Source organism: Pogona vitticeps, chromosome 1, assembly GCF_051106095.1.
Source record: "Pogona vitticeps strain Pit_001003342236 chromosome 1, PviZW2.1, whole genome shotgun sequence".
NCBI classification, from domain to species: Eukaryota; Metazoa; Chordata; class Lepidosauria; order Squamata; family Agamidae; genus Pogona; species Pogona vitticeps.
Genome location: NC_135783.1, coordinates 159,814,945 through 159,837,686, shown reverse-complemented (window position 1 = coordinate 159,837,686; position 22,742 = coordinate 159,814,945). Strand labels below are relative to the sequence as shown.

The 22,742-nt window shown below is 39.6% G+C and overlaps 1 protein-coding gene and 1 non-coding gene across 6 annotated transcripts in view; both read right to left on the bottom strand.

Moving 5' to 3' along the window:
* The window catches only part of WDPCP (WD repeat containing planar cell polarity effector), a 280,521-nt gene that overhangs the window by 65,029 nt on the left and 192,750 nt on the right, over nt 1–22,742 (bottom strand). For all 5 annotated transcript variants that reach the window (XR_012088494.2, XM_073003877.2, XM_073003880.2 and 2 more), the window contains one exon: nt 20,455–20,557. Coding sequence is in view for 4 of the 5 variants with exons in the window: in XM_073003877.2 (XP_072859978.2) it covers nt 20,455–20,557 (103 nt within the window). In the remaining variant the exon portion in view is untranslated. The remainder of the gene's footprint in view (nt 1–20,454; nt 20,558–22,742) is intronic.
* On the bottom strand, nt 15,682–15,846 carry LOC140703339 (U1 spliceosomal RNA). The gene has a single exon (XR_012082775.1). It is a non-coding gene; the product is annotated as a U1 spliceosomal RNA (small nuclear RNA).

The following is a 22,742-nucleotide window of genomic DNA, read 5'->3' as shown; positions in this document are numbered from 1 at the left end:
TGGATAACTCTTTAATGAAATAAGTGGATAACTCTTTAATGAAATACACTTTCCTCATCCCTAATCACCTCCCAATTTTAGCCAAGCCACAGGGCCCTTTCCCACTCCTGTGGGAAATTAATGCAGTAAAACCACAAACAATCTAGTCATATAACAATGCTATACATTCTTGGTCGTTTTGATACAGAAATAACCAGGATGGACAGCAGTTCTATGAAATAGTTGCTTTATTGAAAATAGTACCATACTGTAGTTGCAGTCCTGAGCTATCTTTATGGATGTGATCAGACAGGCATTTAACCCATCGTTTGGTCTGCTGCAGGAACTAGTTGGCTTGCTCCTTTTTCCAGTGATCATATAATGTAATTGGTGGAGCAAACCATCTCATCCCTGCAATGCTCCAACCTGCATCATTCTGGGAGCAGGTAGGACCATTACATTTTGGTTCATTTCCAGCATGTGAGACCACTGGACAAAAGTCTATTAGGCACACACACACACACACACACAAGTCTATTAGGTGCACACATGCGCGCGCGCACACACACACACACATTTGCATTGTCTTAAAGGGCCAGTCAAGAACCTGCCCGCAGCTGAATCCACCACTGGTTGGTAATCAGCAGTGGATTTGACTGCAGCCAGACTCTCGAACAGACCTTTAAGTCAACTCAAAAATAAAATAAAATAAAATAAAATTTAAAAAATTTAAAAAGAAGGAAAAAAAGGAAAGGAAAGGAAAGGGGGGAAAAGCCCTTAGTTGCTCCCTCCTGTCTCTTCTTGCTTCCAGGAGGAAGTTTTCTAATTTTTAAATTTTTTAATAAATAATGTAGTGAACCTGCACTGCCATAATGGAATCTTAAACAATTTTCTGGCTTTCCATGGAGGAGCAAAGGAAATGTTTAATTTGCTAATGTCTTGAAGTGACTTTCTTCTTAAGCCACTTCAAGCCATTGTTGTGGCAAATTAAGAGCAGAAGCAGATGAGCCAAATAGGGTCACCTGAGGTCTGGTATGCCATTTTTAGCCCGAACCAGCATACTCCAAAAGAGCCCATGTAGACAAGCTCTATGTCTGTGTTACAGTTATGGGATTGATTCTCAGCACTAATGTATACGATTGATTTTCAACACTAATTTGTATGCTTTATCAATTCTTAGTGAGCAAATGTATCGGGGAAATCATGAAGACATATAGTTTTAATTTATGATATTTACAACCTGATTGATTGGTGTACGTACTGTATCAGTCTATGTAAAAGTTTAGATACAAAGAGGAAACACTAATGTTACAAAAGTGAAGCCTCTGCTTTCATATTTTAAAATTATGCATTGCTCCTGTTTTGGGTAAGTGATGAAAGATTTTCTAGTTGACTGATATTTATATCTTGCACATACAGCATTTGCAGCAGAACAATCTGTGGAAGAAAAACTTTTAATGTTTATTCTGACAGAAGAAATAAGATTCCTTTGCAAGAGGACTAGCCCTTGGTATGAAGCCCCTTACATATAAGTGCGCTGTCTTGATCCTGTTGGGCATGTATTCTTCTACATTTTTCAGATGAAAAAGACAGGGATGGGGTCAGAAGCTTCCTTTGATCTCAGATGTATAGCTACCCAATGATGAGGCAGCGAATTAGGTTTCTAACTCTGCAGTGAGAGCTCAGGAATTTAATTTCTCCTCTGTGCCTCCCATGTGTAGACTTGGACAAATTTTGTAACCCCAGAGCTCCCATAAAAGAAGGGAATGGAAACTCACTTCTGAGATCACTATACCTAGAAAACCCTAGAAACAGTCATAGTGGGAATTGGCTTGATAGATTATGATATAATAATGGCAATGATTATGATGATAATGATAGCCAGAACTAGAATTGCGATAATGATAGCCAGAACTAGAATTGCAAGAACCAGAAAAGGTGGTAAAAAATCAACACAGAACAGTGACCATAGTATGGAAGACTAATAGAAAGTAGAGGTAGACTCATCAGTGCAAGAAAGTGTATCAATAGAGGAACAACTTATGGAACAATCCAGAATGGCAAACATCACTGAGGTAAAAAATAGTAACCCATATTAGCCAGGAGACAAAAAAACAAAGGCTTCCCATTTTGTGCCAATTACAAAGTAAAGAAGTAAAAGATCTACTGACAGATGCAAATGTAATAATCAGAATAACACCAACCAACACTCTAAAGGAAACAAACCAGCTCATGTATAGCACAGCTACTATCATAACCATGGAACTTGATTACATGCTGCAAAACCCCCAGAAATCTCCTGACACCCCAAAATGGATTTTTTTCAAGGAAAAAAACACAAATTATGTGCAGACATTAGCAACCTAAAACACTTGAAAGAGTCTATCTATCTATCTATCTATCTATCTATCTATCTATCTATCTATCTATCTATCTATCTATCTATCTATCTATCTATCTATCTATCTATCTATCTATCTAAAATAAATTAGATCCATATAAGGATGATGCTCTAAAATTTTGGAAAGAAATTTGGGAAAGACCAACTGTACATAACAAAAATGCCTCATATATTAAAGACATTTTAAAATAAACTCAAGGATGATACTGTAATAACAAATTAAGTGACAGGTAAAGGATGTGAAAAGCTGGAGTCCATAGCTCCATGATGAGCCGCACAGATTTTGGTTAAAGCATTTTACAAGTCTTCAGCAACGTAAAACAGTGCAATTTAATCACTTCAAAATTCTGCAACTGAAGATTGGATGACAATAGGTCACACATTTCTGATAATAAAAGATAATCAAAAGGGCAATGAACCCAGTAATTACTAATCATTTATTTATTTATTTATTTATTTATTTATTTATTTATTTATTTATTTATTTATAACCCGCCTATCTAGTCAATTAAGACCACTCTAGGCGGCTTACAACAAGGGGTACAACAATGAATAAAAGCAGTTTTACATAAAAGACAACTTTCAACAATTGGGTTAGACACTAGGAAAGAAAAGAAAAGGGAAATCAGGAATTAACTAGGGGAGAAGGCCTGCCGAAACATCAGTGTTTTTAGTTGATTTTTGAAGATACCCAGCGAGGGGGCCGCGCGAATATCAGGGGGTAAGTTATTCCAGAGGCGAGGAGCCACTGCCGAGAAGGCCTGATTTCTTGTCTTTTCCTTCTGGGCCTCCCTCGGCGTTAGGCTCCTCAGCCTCACCTCCTGGCTCACGCGAGTGACACGGGTAGATCTTGGTGGGAGTATCGAGGCCCTAAACCTAAACATGCCTTCGAGCAATGTTCAAGCTCTTCACAAGAGTACTTGCAAGATCAATATAAAATTATTTAATGGAAATCTCCTTATTACCCTACTGAACAGAATGGGAACTTAAAAGTCAAGAGGCACAAAAGATCAACCACTTATTGATAGAACAATACCAAAGAATGCAAAAAGACAAAAAACAAACCTTAACATGGCCTAAATAGACTATTAAAAAGCATTTGACATATTGCCACACAGCTGGATTAACATCTGTCCGAAAATGTTTGGGATTAGTAAAAAATATTCAGAAATAGCTCAAGAAAAACATGGAAAAATGGAAAGCTGTCTTACTGACCTATGGTGAGGAAATTGGCAAAGCTGGCAATGAAAGGAATATTTCAAGAGGATTCTTTGTCACCACTACTGTTTAAGATACTCTGGTTTCTCTTCAGATTGTATAAATATTTTGCTTTTTATTGTTTAATATCTCACTATTCCCCATGTCAATAATTTTAAATGAAACTGGATTGGGCTACCATATTTTAGAACAAGCAGGAAAAAATCAATCATGTGTTATACATGGATCACCTAAAACTATATGCAAAAAATTCCATGGAGATAGAATCACTGCTACAAGTAAACACACTGCAAATGTTTAGTGAAGATATCCACATCGAATTTGGAATTGACAAATGTGCCGCTCTGTTTCTACAGAATGGCAAGATCCCAAAACTAGATGAAATAGTTTAAAAACCGGCAATATTGTAAATTCAAGTGATGAAAACTATAAATATCCTGGAATAGTAGAAGCAGATAACATCCTGCACACAAATGTTGAAGAAATGACAGAAAGGGAATATATCAAAAGACTGCAGAAAATCTTAAAATAAAAACTAAATGGTGGAAATACAATCAAAGCCCCAGTAATTAGATACCCAGCTGGAATAATAGACTGGTCCCAAAATGAATTAGAGGAGTTGGATAAAAAATACAGAAACTAATGAACACACTGCAGTACATCCAAAAAGTGATGTGGACAGATTTTATTTACCATGAAAAATTGGAGGCCGTGGATTACTGCAAATATGGCAGGTAGTAGAGGAGGAAAAAAGAAGCCTAAATGATTATATTAGTACAAGTAGAGAAAAATGAATTAAGGTGGTGAAAATGGAGAATATTTTCGAAACAACAGAAAAAAGGCTCAATATAAGAAACAACAACTTGAAAAATAAATTAAACAGCTGGAAAAATAAACCACTACATGGACAACACCTGAGAAATACTGATGAGAAAGCATGATAAGAATTCAATATGGGCGTTGTTAAAACCTGGGACCCTTAAGAAAGAAACTCAAGGTTTGATTTTTATGCACAAGACCAACAACTGCAAACTAACATGATGAAAGCTAAGATCCAAGGAATTAGTGCTAACAGCAAATGTCAACTCTGCCATGAAAAAGATGAAACAGTATAACACTTCATCTGTGAATGTCCAAAGACAGCACAAACAGAATACAAAATGAGACATGATAGAGTAGCAAAATTAGAGCACTGGTCATTATGTAAAAAAATATAACTTGCCAGTCTCCAAAATCCTATGGGAACATCAGGTAGACAAGGTGCCAGAAAAAGGCAAAGTCAAAATCTTCTCGGATTTCTGGATCCAAACTGATAGACACTTGAATATAACACACCAGACATAGTAGTAATACAATGAAGAAATGTCTGGACAACAGACATTGTAATTCTAGGAGATGCCAGAGTTGAAAATAAAGAATTAAAAAAACTAACGAAGTACAGAGACCTGGCAATCGAAACATCTTGCCTCTGGAAGAAACACAGTTCACTGGCCCCCTGTAGTCATTGGGGCTTTGGGAACAATATCAAGAAATGTCACACAGTACTATAACCAGCTGCAGATCTCAAAAATCACAGTATGAGAGCTACAAAAAACAGCAATATTAAGAATAGCATACTGCGCCAATATTTAATGGATATTCAGGTTTTTGGTTAAAGCTTGTATCGGTTATATAATACCAGTAAATGTTTTTATAATTTTGGCTGTGCCTATTATTTTTGAATAATAATATTTTCAGGGGCTTTGAAATTTTTCTTTTATCTTTTATTCTCTGCCATAGTTAGTGGATTAATCTGATAAATTATTTTAAAAGTCCTGACCTGTTACTAGTGAAGTGATTTTTAAAAAGATTTTTTAAAAGTACATGTTTTTAAAAAACTTTGGCTGAGATAAATTTTCATAAAGGAGGCAATTTTCTTCCTCTCTCACGCAGGTACAAATGACTCTGAAGGTAATGGGAGTTCTTATTCAATACTAAGAATTACATAAATCAAAATAAGTACAATAGATAATTTAAGATTCAATTATTTTCATATAAGGATTAAAGAAAGCTAAAGCAACATACAAATATTCATCTGTGTTCAGTGAGTCCTTTTAGAATGTTGAGGCAGTCATGATAGTAGCATGGTTCTAAAGATAATGTGGTAGGTGTGATGATACATTCATTGCCAAAGCAAAAAAGAAACATGGATTGTAGATAGAACAGATCCAAAGTTAATCTGAATAATACATTTAGCATGTTTCTTGAAGAGGTGCTCTCTCAGGTGGTGAAAGAGATCTGTTTTGTCAGCACATGATCATCATCAGCCATGTATCTTGCAGTTAGCATTCTTTGTTTTTTAAAACGATTACTAGAAGTAAGCACAGGCTTAATTTAAAAGTCTAATTACTCAGGCACATATTTCTGTCTCTTGTGGTAAAGAAAACACATTAATCATTAAAGTAGTCCTTCCCTGTAATGTCTATTTTGAACCTGCATTGACTTAGCACAATGGTTCTCAACCTTGGGTCCCCAGATGGCCTCGGACTAAAACTTTGCCAGCAGAGTTGTAGTCCAAGAACATCTAGGGACCCAAGATTGTGAAGCACAGGCTAGCAGACTGATGATATCCAACACGCAACCTCTGGGTCATTGTAAAAAATTTTAATTGCAGTAGTCAAGGAAGACAGCTGGCTGTTACCTGTTGTCAGAGTCAAACAAGATGTCCTGATGTGTAGGTTTTAGAATGATGGAAATCTTGCTCTTTCTGTGCTTTCATCCTGGCCAAAAAGGCCACAGAGTCTTTTGTTTTGTTTTGTTCTGGGGCTGGAATTTTGTTCAGCATTGGCTAGTAGAGACGGAGGTATTCGTATACAAATACAAATATCCCCCTACAGGTGCAGATAACAGGGGTCCGGCCCTCTGGGGCCATACCGACCCCTCACAATTCCGCTTCTGCCACGGACACTGGACTCCCTTTCTATCGCTCCGGAGCTCACGATGGATTAGCCATTCTTCAACCTGGCAGAGGGGCTCATCATCCTGCCTTCTTCCAGGAGTGGCTAATCCCCCGCAAGCTCTGGAGCAATAGGAAGGAAGCACGGAGCTCACGGCAGCAGCAGAATTGTGAGACTTTGGTCGGGCTCCAGGGGGCCGGACCCTCATTATCTGCACCTGTGGAGGGATATTCGTATACGTATACGAATACCCCATCTCGACTGGCTGGTCATTTGTCAGGGAAGAGGAGTGCCTTGGCTTGTTTTCTTTTTCCACCTAGACTAGTTTCCAGCCAGCTTTATTTGTGGCCCTTGTTTTCTGGGGGATGAGGCAAAAAAGCAATGGAAGCAGCTTTTCCATCTGCTTTCCACAGTCCTTTGTACTCCCAAACTTATCGCAGTTGATAGAATGTGGGATTGAAATATGCTCTTTACTCTCTCACTTATTTCATCTGTTTCTGCAGTTAAGGAGAGTCTGTGGTACTCTTCCTTCTGCCTAGTTTCTACAAGTCTACTAACATTCTTCAAATGCACCTGTCCTTTGGATTTAGCTCATGAATTGCCTCTGGAATTTGTAAAGTGAATCCTTTCGGAGTTCAGTAAAAGCAGAGAATGAGTGCCGGTTACTGGAGTTGCTAACGATGTTTGTCTCCCCCTCTAGGCCCACCTGGCCTTTTTGGAAGGGTCTCCGCTCCAGGTTGATACCCTTAGATTAGTGGCTCTCAACCTTGGGTCTCCAGCTGTTCTTGGACTAACCCCCCCCCCCAAGAAGCCTTCACCACTATCTGTGCAGGCCAGGATTCTGGGAGTTGTAATCCAAGAACATCTCAGAACCCAAGGTTTGAGACCACCACTTTAGAAGAATGGGTCTAAGATTGGGCCTGGACCTAAATGTACTAATATTCTCAGATTGACAATCCAGGGTCTTCACTAGAACATGTTTCTGTTTTCTGTTGTTCTTATGTCCGATAAGAACAACAGAATTGATTTATGGCAGCCCTATGAATGAGTGCTCTCCAAAATGCCCTGTCCTCAACAGTCCTGCTGATCTTTTGAAAGATCAACCTTGTGGCTTCCTTTAGGAAGTCAGTCCATTGTATATTTGGTCTTTATTTTTTACTCCTGCCTCCAGCCTTTCCCAGCATTATTGTCTTTTCCAGAGAATCATGCCTTCTCATGATGTTCCCAAAGTATGAACAGCCTCAGATTCATCATTTTTGCCCCCAGAGATAGTTCAGACTTGATTTGCCTGAGGGCCCACTTGTTCGTTTTTCTGGCAGAAAGTGTAGAACACGTTTCTACACTTTAAAATTACAACTGTTTGTTTCATTTGCTAAGCTAATTGGCTAGGCTTTTTTTACAAAGTCTAGGTACCTCAGATGATATATTGATAGATTATATCTCTGCTTTAGACTATATCTAATAGCTATAGTATTTATCAACAGCAAATGTTCTCTTTAACTGTTCATCTTCTGGAAGTGTTATTTGTTTAAAAGTCACCTATTTTCAAGCCTAGAAAAACAGCTCCCCTTGAAATTCCTCAGCTGACACATCATGTCTGTGATGTGTTACACCCTGTCACATCACATTACCTTTCAGAGAGTAAACAGAAGAAAGGTTATAAACTTAGTGTGCATACCAACTGCTAACAAGTACATGTTTTTGCCAATTTCTATCTAAATGAATGCACTCAGGAGTGACAATATAGAAGATCAGATAACCTGTGGCTGAAATTCTCCACACACTCCCTTATGAGCAAGTGAGTGCGTGGAGAATTTCACCTTTAACGGATGAAACCTTAGTAAGCTGTACTAACATACCAGTCTTAATAATTAGGTTTTTTTTGTTGTTATAAAATTGTTCATGGAAATTACTATTAAAGATACTGGAATGAAGGGAGGGTTAGCTGGCATTTTTAAAATTGTTTTTGTCCTGCCGACTTTTACCAAAAATACCTAAATAAGTCACTCTGCAGGTACGTCTTAAAACAAACATGAAGGGGCTAAAGGCAGCATGTGGGGATGCAGCTTGTTTACATGTTGGCTTGAGCCAGCAGCGGTAATCCCCCTCTACCTGCAGAGATGGCTGATGTTCTTTGGTGGATTACATAGTACTTTGAGTCTGCTGCTAACCAGAATACCACTTTTACTGTCCTGAAAGCAGTACAGATCAGAACAGGGGGTTTTAGTTGGAGAGATAGGTGGGCAAAGAAACATGTTACACACACACTAGCAAATTGAAAGTATGATAGTTCTGACTGCTACAGGGTCTTACACATTATTTTTGTTCATGTTAAAATTCTAAAAGAAACTTCCAATAAGGAATGTACAGACTTGTATACAGTCTCAAGAGCTAGGCATACTACCTCTCTTTGATGTAGTTATAATTATTAGGGGCTTAAGATCTCTTGCAGTGGAATGTATACATCAAACCAAACATCACATGATGTAAGGCAAGTAGAGGTGATGGAATTAAATGTGGTTGTGTTCTATAGACAAACCAAGTATGAAGTTTAAAATATAGCTCTGCTTACCAGAAGTGCAGTAACTGCAGCTCACTACCTAAAATAAAAGTAACAAAAGCCCCAGAACATAATCAAAGAGAGAAATCCAAAGAAGAAAAATGCTATAATGATGTGGCACTTCCCCATACTGCAGCTAAGACCCATAGATCTACTCGCAGGAGGCGCAGTGGGGAACTGAATTCCCAACCTCTGGCTCTGCAGCCAGAGACCTAACTCAGGGCTTGACCAAATGTGAGAAAAGAACCCCAGTTATACCAATTCTTTTTATACCAATGTTGTACCAAAACATTTTTTCCAGTGGTCATGTAGTATATACAGTATATCAGTAGGAGCATTCATGTTGTTTTTAACTCTATTGATTCCTTTCTTTCTTTCTATTACTATTGCACTGCTTTAATCTTGCATCAATTAATTTTCTCTACTATTTCCTAGGGCAGTCAAAACCCCATCCTTTTTTCCTTTAAATTACCAAAGGTGATATATCGATGAAGTGGTGTCTTCTCCCCCCCCCCCCCACTTCCCTCCTTTTCTCACTTTCTCCATGTATCTCTCCCAGTTCTTGGCTTTCATTCCCCCCTGGAACATTTTTTCTGGAACAGCATTGGGGAGGAGGAAGCAGGTTTTGAAAGACTTGCAAAGTATTGTGAAGAGCAGAATTTTAAAAAACGCAACACTGCTTTCTTTACCATCCAAATCAGGAAATCTCAAGCTCTCTTTCACCCACAAAGGAAGGGGGAAGGCTATCTCCTTCTGAGCAATGCATTCATGGTTTTTAGGGTTTTTTAATTTATTTTTCGTGGTGGTGGTTGCAGCAGTGGTGGCAGCACCAGCAGCTGTTATTAGCGATTTGTTGCTATCCATTTAAAATAAAAAATAATTTTTAAAAATGATAGAAGCACAGTGCATTGAATCTGCAGTGCCCAGAAACCCAACCCCTTTGCAAAGGAAATCAACAGCAATGTTCACACATGCTGAAATGATAAGGAATGAAGCAATTCATCATCAGTACAATTTAGAACAACCCTCCCAGCGACAAACCGCTTGCTGGGGCAAATGAATCAATGTTGGTAGTGTGTCACGTGAATGGAAAATTATGAAACAATCTAAATTTAGAAAACTGGTTGCATTTGTATCTGTAGGTATGTCATTGATAAGCCATAAAACCACGGAGGATGGTTTAGAAAGAAAGCAGTGTCAATGAAATTATCTTAAGCCAATTAAATGGTCTTCCTACAGGTAAGGAGATACTGTAAAATGATAGTTTCAGAATCTTGCATGCTGTAGGCAGAGCACATGCATAAAAAATTATTGACCACACTTATAAAAGAAAGCAACTTATTCTAGGAATATTTGTGAATTTAGCTACAGTAGCTAGAAACAAAGTTGTTGTCAGGATGTGTATATAAACAGGAAAAATATTACATTGTTTCCCTTAGGACGCCTGATGCTTCTATATGGCTACACTAACTACAGTACCTATAATGTATTCCTTCAATTTAGAAAGGGACAAAAAAAGTTCAAATGATCACATTAAGCAATGGGTGTGGAATAAACCAGCACAGTAGGGTTATTTTAAAAATAATAACACAAATTGTCACATCCAAGTTTTTTGTAAAAAAATATTTCTGTACACACATCCACACACTCAGTTCTTTTGTTACAGATGTGATAAAAATTCAAATCCCACCAACATTTAAAATGAAGCTTTTTAAAAGAAAAGCATTGGGACTCCACAGTTTGCCTTTGAACTATACAGTATTTGCTGGGCTGTCCTGTTACAACACGAATCCCTTGGGGGTGCAAGCAATTGATTGAAGGTTAAAATAAATTCATCTTGCTGTGATGTAAAGAAATTTGTTGGAAGCTGGCCTTGGGAAACTTCCTGACACGTAGTACATAGGATTTTCACAGAGGATGGTTAATGAAGTAATGTATTAATGTCTGAATTGTTCAGTTCCACACACTTTTGCTAATTATGGTACCTTTTAATAGTCACTTTCTGTTTCTAGCAGCTGTCCCGATAGCCTGATTTACGATTTCAGGGTAGAAACAGCTGCTTGTTTCATCATTTGTAGGACATGATGTTTATGATATGGTGTGTGTAATAGAAAAAAAAAAGAACTTGCTGAATTAGAAAAGAAGTCCTATCTGATTTATGCAGAGAAGGCTCTTTGCTGAAGTCCTTGTTGACCTCTGGAATGCAAAGATGGCCACGGCAGTGGACATGATTATTCTTAAGTATCCCTTCCCATGGATTGGGGCCAAACTGCCTCTGTTGATTTAATAGAGATCTCCTGGAATGGGGACTAGAGCAACTATTACAAGTTCTGGAGTGCATGATGGCTTCTGAGCTCAAAGGGTTCATCAGCTTTTGGCTACTATCAGCCATGGTATTATTTTGTGCCATCTCTCTGGGGTGGGAGTTGGTGACACTATATAGCAGTGGCTCCAGTCCTTGGAAGGTGAGCTCAGAGGGTGCCACTGGAGGAATCCTATTTTTCTTTTCTCAAAATGATTGAATGAGCATGGAAATAACAACAACAAAATAATAGCACATATCTTTCACTAGAAATGCATAATCTGATACAGTACCTACTCTTGTGATCTTAGGCCAGAGCTATTATACAAATCCCCTAATATAAATCACGATCTTTCCACAATTTATATTGTATCCATTTATCAACATCATAAAATAAGGGATGGTTAAGGAAGGGAGTCAATGGGGAAGGAGCAGAAAACAATTTATTTTGCCAGTCTTTCCAAATTGTTACTGCGTTCCTAAGGAAAGGATTGGCTATCCGTGGTATGGAATTGAATTTTATAGGAAAAAATAAAGCCTTTTGTGTCTTCTAAATCCTGAGATTTTATTACCAATGGGAGATCGTGAGCAATGTTCCTTCTAACCTGCATCAGTCTAATCTACCCATAGCCAGTGTTGCTGCCCATTTGGCTGCAGCCAGAACCCTGTGTGCGCAGGGCATAATTTTTGCTCAGTGTTGGTGGAAAATTGAATGTCATTAAAGAGCAGCATTTGATGCTCTTTAATTACATTCCGTTTCCCACCAGTGGAAACCTCACCCCATGTGCACAAAGTTCCAGTGGCAACCAGAACCAAATGGGCGGCAACACTGGTTGTGGGTGCACCAGAACTATGGGGCCATGTAGCTTAGAGGGAACGTTGGTCAGGAGCCAACAAGCATGTTAAATATTTGTTTACCTGGAATGCTACATAATAGACTTTAAAATCTGGGGCTGGGGGAATCCTTCTTAGCAGCCTGGCCATTGGTTTGTGGGGCCTCACAGGGCTTTGTTCTGTCTCCTGGGCTAATTAACATATACACAAAACTCCTCAAAGAGATCGTTTGGAGATTTGGAGTTTAGTATCACTCTACCTCTCATCTCCATGGAATTCCAGTAAAGCTGTTTTCGCCCTGAAGCAGTTTCTCAGATCATTAATGGACCAACGTTGAATCCACACGAGATAGAAGTGGTCCTGGTCAGTCTAAAGACAGGTCAGAGAATTTATCCTTTGCTGCGGGGCTATACTTCCCCTGAACACTCAGGCTTGCCCCTTGGGTGTGTGGCTTGGGTTCATCGTTGATCCTGGATGCCCAGGTCTCAGGATTGGCCAAGAAGGTGCAGTCAAAACTAGGGTGCCAAATGCATCTGTTCCCTCAGAGGTCTGATTTAGCTATGGTGACACATGTCTTAGATACATTCCACCTGGATTACCACCACACACTCTACATAGGGCTGCTTTTGGAAAGTGCTTGAAAATTTCAGAAGGGCCAGGATTCTGCAGCTAGAGCTCTGGTTACACAGCTGGTGACAGGAAGAGCCGAACCATCTCCTTACAACTGTTTCATTGGATAACGAGAGCCTTTTGTCCAGGGCACAATTCAAAGCCTTGATTTTAACCTGTGAAGCCCCAAACAATGTACGCCCAGGCTGTTTGAGGGAACGTCTCTTCTCTCTATATCAGCGTTCCTCTCTCAGTCCCAAACGCTTCACAGCCACGCCTTGAGTGGGCATGTGAGAGGCTCTGGCTGCTTTCAGGCTGCGAAACTACTTCCCATGAGAAGCCAGGCCGGCCTGCTCCCTGCTGACCTTTTGCTGGCAGACAAAGACCTTTGTGTAAATAAGACGTACTAATTTATTCATTTTTATTAATGTAGGTGCTTTTGTCTTGATGCAACACCTGAACATGGTATTTTCAAGCCTTGTGATGTATTTTACCTCAAATAGGAAGTGACAGAAGTACAGTGGTGCCTCGCATAGCGATGTTAATTGGTTCCAAAAAAACATCGCTATGTGAAACCATCGCTATGCGAAACACCATTTCCCATAGGAATGCATTGGAAACCGGTTAATCCGTTCCAATTGGAACGGATTGCCGTCGTTAAGCGAAAAAACCCATAGGAAACATCGCTAAGCGAAACAATGTATCCTCCATTGGAATGTATTGAAGCTGACTCAATACATTTTAATGGCTTTGCAAAGTCAATTTTTGCAATTTTAAATGTGTCATACAAGGGTCAAAAATGGTTTTAAATGCTTGGATTAGCTTCTGCACCCTCTAAAACGGATGCAAAAGTTAATTTGGCTTTGATCTGACTTTTCATTAATTTATGGTGAATTTTTTCCCCCCAACTTTTGACAGCTGTCAAAATCTGACAGCCCCATTATTTCCTATGGGGGAAGAAAAAATTCACAAAAAATTAATGAAGACTCAGCAACTGTTCTAAATTCTTGGGTTCGTTAGAGGACCCCCTAAGTTGTGTGCAAACCTGATTTGGCTTTGATCTGAACTTTCGTTAATTTTTTGTAAATTGTTTTCTCCCCCATAGGAAAGCATGGAGCTGTCAGATTTTGACAGGTCCATTGGTTCCTATGGGCCAAAAAAAAAATTCACAAAAAATTAACGAAAAGTCAGATCACAGCCAAATCAGGTTTGCACATGACTTAAGGGGTCCTCTAACGAATCCAAGCATTTAGAACCGTTTTTGACCCTTCTAAGACACTTTTTTAATTGAAAAAAAAACATTGTTAAGTGAAGCAGGGGACCTAAAATCGCATTCGTTATGCGAAGCATGGTCCCAAACTTCGCTAAGCGAAAATCGCCCATAGGAAACATCGTTATGCGATGCATATTATTTTCTTAAAAACACATCGTTATGCGAATTCATTGCTAAACGAGGCAATCGTTAAGCGAGGCACCACTGTAGTACTATTTTTTCTTATTAAGGTCTTCATACTTTTTACAAACTGTAGCTTCTTTAAAACAAGCTTCCTTTCACTTTGAGAAGCAAAGTCCAAATCCACACTCACACAGCAAGTACAGAATAACTAGCTAATTGTACAAGAAGATGCAAACAGCCACTCTGTTGCCTCTAATCTTTAAAATGCAACAGAAGACGAAGCACCACCATTTTCCCCTCTCTTTTTTTGACTTTTAAAGCATTCTTTGCATTGAAGCATTTTTACACAGTTTTGCTCAATGTGAGCAAAAATCCTTCTCATACAAATATCTTGCCGTCTTGCAGGATGAGAAAAATATCTTTGCTGTTCCTCGTCCTCCCATATGATGAGACCAGCAAGGATTTACATTCTAAATCATCGTATCTCACCCAAACGTATAGCACAGATATATTGCATGAATATCAGCTATGTATGCCATATTGATCTCTGAATATGTGATAATCAATGAAAGTATTGGATGTAATTGGATTCCCTTCTGCAACTTTAATTAACGAATTGCAGCTAATATCCTACAACATCTAGCTCATAAATACTCCTCCCCCCAAGGAGGTGCCTTGTATGCAGCCTTTATTGATTCTAAGTCCACCTTCGATTTTATCCCAAGAAATAAACTTTGGGCCAAATTTGAATCTACAAACATAGACAACTGCTTCTGCTAATGAGATGACTATATAAAAATACCCACTTGAGAGTCCTCTGTAATTCAGCTGGAGTTCTATCCAATCCAATCCCATTTTTCAATGGGGTCAAACAGGGTTGTACAGGGTTGTATATTGGCGCCCACCTTGTTTAACCTCTATATTAATAACATAGTTGAAGATTTATCTAAGCCTGAATTTCATCCCCCCAAGCTGCACTTATGTCGTGTATCAATGCTGCTTTATGCAGACGATGCAGTTCTACTCTCATTAACATGTGTGGGACTGAGAAGACTCTTGAGGGGGCTTTCTTCTTACTGTAATCAAGAGCAGTTAGTACCGTATTTTTTGCTCCATAAGACATACTTTTTCTCCCCCAAATAGTGGGCGAGAAAGTATGTGCATCTTATGGAGCAAATACAGTAAAAAAGGGTTCAGCCACCACGACCCAGAAGCCTCCCACTGCCATGCTGGGATGCCTCTGAACTGGCACCAGAGGCTGCTTGCTGTGGCAGCCACATTGGACCTCACCATTCTGCCATCTGCACTGCAGGCTTTCCAGGATCTGCTTCCTGGAGCCCAGCTGGAAAACCAGCAGGGCCAACAGGCCTATAGCAGCAAATTTAAATGGTAGAATGCAATGAAAATAGCCAAGGAACAAAGGGAAAATAGTGATTCTAAAAAGATCAGGGGAAACCATAAACACAGTCCCCCCATTACCACAAACTAGGCAGTTAATTTTCCTACATTTGGGGAAATCACAGGCATCAGCACATCCAAAGTACAATAGATGAGCCTTACCCTGGGAAAACCACTTTTATGATCATGGCATCTCCCCTGCCAGGTATGAGTTGGAATGGCCCCTGCAACTCCTGCCTCTTTCTGTGCCCTGTCCCCCAAAGGCATGGTGACCCCCCGGCTGCACCTTCTGATCAGAACAGGGCTGCACAGCCCAGTCCCGCCAGAGGCCAAGAGAGCTCCTCAGTGTTTTGGGGTGCCCCACAGGACCCCCATCAGGGGCTGGGTGTTCCTCCCACAATCCTCCAGTGCACAGATATTAGCATACCTAATATGCGGGGAAGGCAGGGAAAGCGGGAAATTCAAACTTTCAGTTAGTGAAGAGGCTGCTTGTCTGCTTCCTTGCTAGTCCAAGCAGTTAGAGAGCTGGGAGAGAGACCTGGGACTGCCTGGTACAGTGGTGCCTCACATTACGAGCGCTCCATTTGATGACAAAATCACATCATGAAGATTTTGCGATGTTCCCTATGGGGGAATTTCGGTTTGCGATGATCGGTCCCCTGTTTCACTAACCGATTATCGCAAAGCGATGATTTTCGGCAAGCTGATCGGCGGTTTCAAAATTGCCGCCGGGTGAAAAACATGGCCTCCCGCTGTTTTCTGGCACGGATTCCTCGCTGCACGGGCAGCGAAAATGGCCATGCTATGGAGAATCTTCGCTGGACGGTGAGTTTTAAGCCCCTAGGAACGCATTAATTGGGTTTTAATGCGTTTCTATGGGCTTTTTAAAATCACATGACGTTTTCGTTCAACAGTGATTTTTTCAGAACAAATTAACGTCGTCATGTGAGGCACCACTGTATTGTCATTTTAAAATGTAAAATTTAGTTTAAAAGCTGTTTGTTTGGGGTTAGTGCTTGGGTGAAAAGGTGCTCCGTTTGAGTTGAAACCTGCTTGTGTAGAAATGTGCATACTTGCTTTAAAATGTGCTAGTTTTGCTATAAAACCTGCTTGTTGTGGGTTAAACCGTGCTTGGGTGAAAAGGTGATCCGTTTGAGTTGAAACCTGCTTGTGTAGAAACGTGCATACTTGCTTTAAAAGCTGTCTTGGAAGCCTTTTAGACAAGCGCCAATCAGCTGTTATGTGGGGAGAGGGGAGGGGAAACGAACGGAAAAGAGCACAAAATGGCTGCTGGCTGCCTGCCGGCTTTTAGCTGTTTGGTGCTTTTTTCCGGCTGTTTGGGGGGGCTACCAAGACACTGTGAAGAGCCAGGGTCAGTCTACAGTACCTAGTAAGTGACCTTCTTTTAATTTTTTAAAGTTTCTGACCTCCCCCCCCCCATAAAAATGCATTAATTAATTTTCAATGCATTTCTATGGGAAATTTGGATTCGACTTGCTAACTTTTCAACTAGTTCTGGGCATCTAATAGAGAATGTATATCCTGTTGCAGCAAGGAAACTAACTGTGCTAACAGCTGTTAAATAGTTTAATTCCACTATTTATCCTCCACACAACTAAAAGGGATCTCTCAATGCAGTGCCAAATCAGACAAACCATTTCTAACAATATAGGCTTGAGCTGTAGCTAGGCAGAGTTGCACAACAATCTCATCTGTTATTGAGACATTTCTATAAGCATGGGGAGGAGGTGGATGAAAGGAAATGTAAAATATAGGTAGAGTGGTATAGGTCTTATCACTGGCTGATAATGTTCTATATGTACTTGACTAAAATTTATGGTACACAAATTTATGGTACATAAACTAGAGTACACAATCCTTTAAGTCTCTCCATTTGCTAATGCCAGTGGTAATGGTTCTTAATGCCACTGTTGACTGCTGTTCACTTTACATGGTTCAAATGTTATTCTGTTATAGTTTATTAAATATTTTATTACACTATTTGGTTCAGAATATATTTTCCCTGTTTTCCGCCTCTAAAAATTAGGTCAGGTGTGTCTTATGGAGCAAAAATACGGTAATTAATTACCAGAAGATGAAAGTTCTCACGGTCGGTAGAAGAAGAGTAAAGCACAATTGGACTATCAATGGTCATCCCATAGAGCAGGTTACAAATATTTGGGCATAATCTTTCATGCCTCGGGTTCCTGGGCCCCCCACATAAAGCATGCAGCACTGAATGCTCATAAAAGTGCGGCGGCATTAACAAGATTCTTTCACACCAAAGGGGGTCACCATATCCCCTCAGCCGTTCAGGTTTTCAAGGCTAAAATTGTTGCTCAAATTCTCTACGGGTGCCAATTGTTTGCTTTATCTGACCTACATCCTCTTGAGGTAGTTCAAACCAAATTTTTGAGATATATTTTGACTGTACCCCCCTGTACACCTAATGTAGCCCTTCGACTGGAGGCTGGCCTAACTGCCATAAAAGCGTAGGTCAAAGTCCACATGTTTAATTTCTGGCTAAAGCTTCTCTTCTCTTCAGAAGGCTTGGTACAGATGCCACTTTTTTACTCCTTTCAATCAGCATGGAAACTACAACTTACAAAAGAAATAAGGCAAATGGGCTTTTCCACCAATTTTCTTTTGGCGATGAGGCATGTCAGCGCTAAAGCAGCACTCAAACAAAGAATCTGGGACATAGAACTTCAAGAGCATATGAGCCAGGTAGACAAATACAGTGTTGTCACTAATAATGCCTTTACAATATCTGCATATTTGACAAGCACAATATCAACAAAGACCAGAAGAGCCTTCATATTAGCAAGACTTAATGTTTTACCCTCTAAGCTCATGGAGGGAAGATTTCAACATACACCTATGTCTGTGTAATGATAACCAAATGGAAACCGTAGGTCATGTTTTACTGTATTGTCTTTTCTATAGAGATCTACGCACCAACTTCCTGAGCCCAATCATTCTCAGATATCCAGGGAGATCAGATGAAATTTACATCAAGCTACTTCTTTCTGATCAAGACTCCCTTATTACATGCTCTGCAGCAAGATTTTGTGCAGCAGCAATGGCACAGCGCTCCCTTGTAGTCTCCTGAGCTCATGGGTTGACTGGTTTTGGCATGGGGGTGGTTTATTGTCTAGCATGGAGAGATGTTATGGTCCCAACCGAAGGGACAATGGTCCGGGGGATAACTGTAGAGGTGATGTTTTTTATTCTCCCCATGTTTTACAATCATTGCACGGTTGATTGCCTGTTGTGCATTTTTAAAATTGCATTTTGTGTGTTTTGACCATATAGTGTGTTTTATGGATTGGCTATACACTTTTGAACTGCATTTTGTGTATTTTGGCCACATGGTATGTTTTGTGAATTGTTTGTATATTTTTGAACTGTATTTTGTATGTTTTAGCCATGGATATGTTTCATGGGCTGGTCACCTGACCGTAATAAATAAATTCTATTCTATTCTATGTGAAACAAAAATTACTTCCTCAATATCCCTTAGAAATTTTGTGAAAATGGAAATATATGTGGAGCTTTATGCACAAAGTGCCATGTAAAACTTTTTATTTACAATAATATTCCATGACCACCTGTGTCCAATTAAAACAAGAAGTGGAGTGAATGAGGAACAAGACATTATACTTTCCAGTATTAAAGTGCTATTTTGATCTCATAATGCTTCAAGAAGCACTCACCTGGGATTTTAGACATAAAAAGCCCTTTGAGACTCCGGCCTCTTAAAAAGCTTTTATCAAATTAATCTTAACTGAGTTTGCGCTGAGGCAACAGGCAGGAGACAGCAAGAAAATCAGATGATTCTTTTTTTTCTCTCTTCTGTAAACCTCAAGTGAAACTAACAGTGCTCTAATATCCTGAAATCAAGAGAAACTGTCAAGGTTGACAAGTAATTTCCCCCCTAATATTCACTGGACAGAGAGTCTTTTACTTGTTATTTGTTTAGATATGTATTTGACTATTAATCTCTGTGTTAAGTAGCTCAAATTAGATTATTTTTCCTTCCACAGCAGTGGAAATTGCCATTATAAGAATAATCACACATTATGAACATCTCACTGAAATTTCTGTTGTCGTTTTTGCAATCTTGCATGTAGGTGTGGCTGGGAGGGGCTTTTCTGGGCTGGGGTGACTGTCAGTCTTTCCAACCCTAATCAATCTTTCCCTCCTGCCTCTAATTTCAAAGAGAGCCCTGCCTCTCCGTTCTGTGCCTCTTTCTCTCTCTTTAGTATATTGAGGTCTATTGCTGAAAGCTGTCATGTTTATCAATATGCTGTTTGATCTGTTCAACTGTAAGTAATGAAAAGTTTTATTCTTTCTTCTACTAATGTCTCAGGGTGAGTTACTGAGACGGTAAATGCCAGTTAATGAGGAAAAGGGGTAATCGGGGGAACTTGAAGCTATTCTGCTCTGTGACTCCCTGCATTTCTGCTGCACAGTTAAAGCAATTTAACAAAAAAAGTAATAATCTGCAACGATTTCTACAATGTATATGTGCCTCTACAGAGGCTACAACAATAGCAGTAGTATTTGTTGACCAAGGATGCAACAACAAATGGAATATTTTTATGTGTGCCCTTTCAGAGAGGTAAATCAGTTAGATTCTGGTTATCAGAGAACGGGGTACAAGAGAACAGAGGGAAAAATGTCATCATGTTCTCCTCCCCAAAAACAATTCCAATTACCCAATAACACTGCTACATGCATAACGTGACAGTGATACAAGAACAAGTATTGATTAAAACAAAACAAAAGCCATTTTTTTAAAAAAGCATTAATTCTTACCAACTCCGGTAGTTATTGATTCTGTGTCAATGTCGTTAGCCTTTTTCTTTGCCACTTCAGCTAGTGCCAATTCACCCTTATCTAGTGCAAAGTAATGGATGTCCTTTAGAAATAAAGCAAAATAAAAGATTAATCTAAAATGAATCTCGGGCAAGTAACAAAGGAGAATTTGAAAGGAAAAAGGACTGCTTTATTGCTTAGATCAGAAACGCAGATGGAGTCGATGAGACTATATTTATAATTTTCTCAGCATTACTTCTGTGCTAGCACTTAATCATGAATAAAGAGCTAACCATTAACATAGAGAAAAAAATCTCTCAACCCCGCAATATAACCAAACCTTTAATAGATTCTGTTCTTGTATGGCAGAGTAAATCCAAAGCATAAAAGGTCATGCCAGTTAGAAATGGGGAACACAGGGGGATAACATTGTTAAGTGTTTTGGATGACAAACATGTGGCTGAACTGGCCAAGTGGCTGGACAGAATATAGCACTTCATGCATACAATAGTTAGTTAGTTAGGCATCCTTCAGTCTCAAGAGACTATGGCAACGTGCTCTGTATGGAGGACTTCGAACAGTGTCTAGTGTGGCTGAGAAGGCCTATTCGAGAGTGACAATCCCATGTTGTTTCAACGCTGTATGCAAAGCTGGAGTGTCCTCTCCAGAGCACGAAGCCTGGGTAAAATAATATGGAGGATAGGGTGTTACTCAAGCTGCAAATCACCGCTCTCCATGTCTCTGAAGTAGTCCAATGGAAAGGCAAGAGCCAATACAATTGGTTTCAGCGACATCAAAGGAGTTGGCAGAACAACATGAACTGCCTCTGGGACTCTGGCTCCGGATTTTGCCTTGAGGTTAACTCCTGAAGCCTTTTCCATCAGTGGATATAGCCACAAGGCAGTGGAGATTTGAAATCGGAGTTTTCCTTCTCCTAGATGGGCTGCCTTCCAAGGCTGACGAGCCCCACCTACCCAGCCTGCTCCCTAAGAGTGTGGAAGTATGATCTGACCCCTAAAACTTTCTTGACCCCCAGATGCATACAATGAGTCCTTGGATATCTGTCTTTCCAACTTACTCAAGAACTCTATGTACTCTACCCAAACTACTTTTTCATTCATCTTGAAAGGTCCCCAATTTGATTTTTGTCTGCTCCACTCTCCCAAAATAACTGCTGCCTCCCATTTTCATGGCCTAACTAGATAGGAGGGTAGCAGGCTTATTTCTGAATTGTAGGACTCTCCTGGTTGTGTATGAATACTTGAAAGTGATACTGGTCCTTTTACAGCCTGCAGCATGTATGTGTCTCTTTTTGAATAACGTCAGTGTTTTTCCAACTAGAGGAAAGGATGATAGCAAATTAAAAAATGGCGGGAAGGGTACTTATAGAATATCTGTCTGTCTTAGTGATTCCCAGCCTGGGGTATGAATCAGGACATTTAGGGGGGCACGCACGCACGCACGCACGCACGCACGCACGCACACACACACACACACACACACACACACCTAAATAATGGCAAGAAAAGGCACATACTGTGTGTCAACATTTTAAGACAAGATATAAGTCATAAGTTGAGAAATTAACTGAATGTTATGACTAGTGTAGGAGTGGGTTTTCTCCATTGTTTAACCTTGAGAAAAGCCCCATTCACTTGCTTTGTAAGGGTAGGGAAATCCCTCCCTAAACAATGTGTTGTAAACACACCACTACAGCAGGAATGATTGGTGGTCAGCCCCTCACAGGCACAGCTGTCCTCCACTTCACAAATATCTGAGTGCTGTTGCACCGGTACTAGTGTATATATAAGTGGCATGGTCCTCTGAGCAGTGTTCAACAAGTAAGTTCTTCCAGGTCTTCAGTGATGTATTTACTTGGAATTCACTGTATCTTTTGAGTTTTGGATGTAAATATATGTGCACTGTCTGTTCACCTTATTATTCCATCATTGGGCTATTTATTTACAGTTACAACATATAAACTTGAAATAACAGCAACCATATTAATTACAAACATTTTGCTAACATGAATGGTACAATTTATGGAAATGGGCAGCCAAGGGATATGTAAGTGAAAAAAGTTTGAGAACCACTGATCTATCTTATTTCTAGGCTGCCTTTCTCCTGATAAGAAACCTCAAGGTGGCTCACAGTATTAAAAAGAATAGAATTAAAAACACACTAGGTCATACACTAGAAACAACTAAACTATGAAACTAATTAAAATACATTGAGTGACTGGAAACATGTGAAACATTAAAAACCAGCTTAACTAAAAAATGACATTC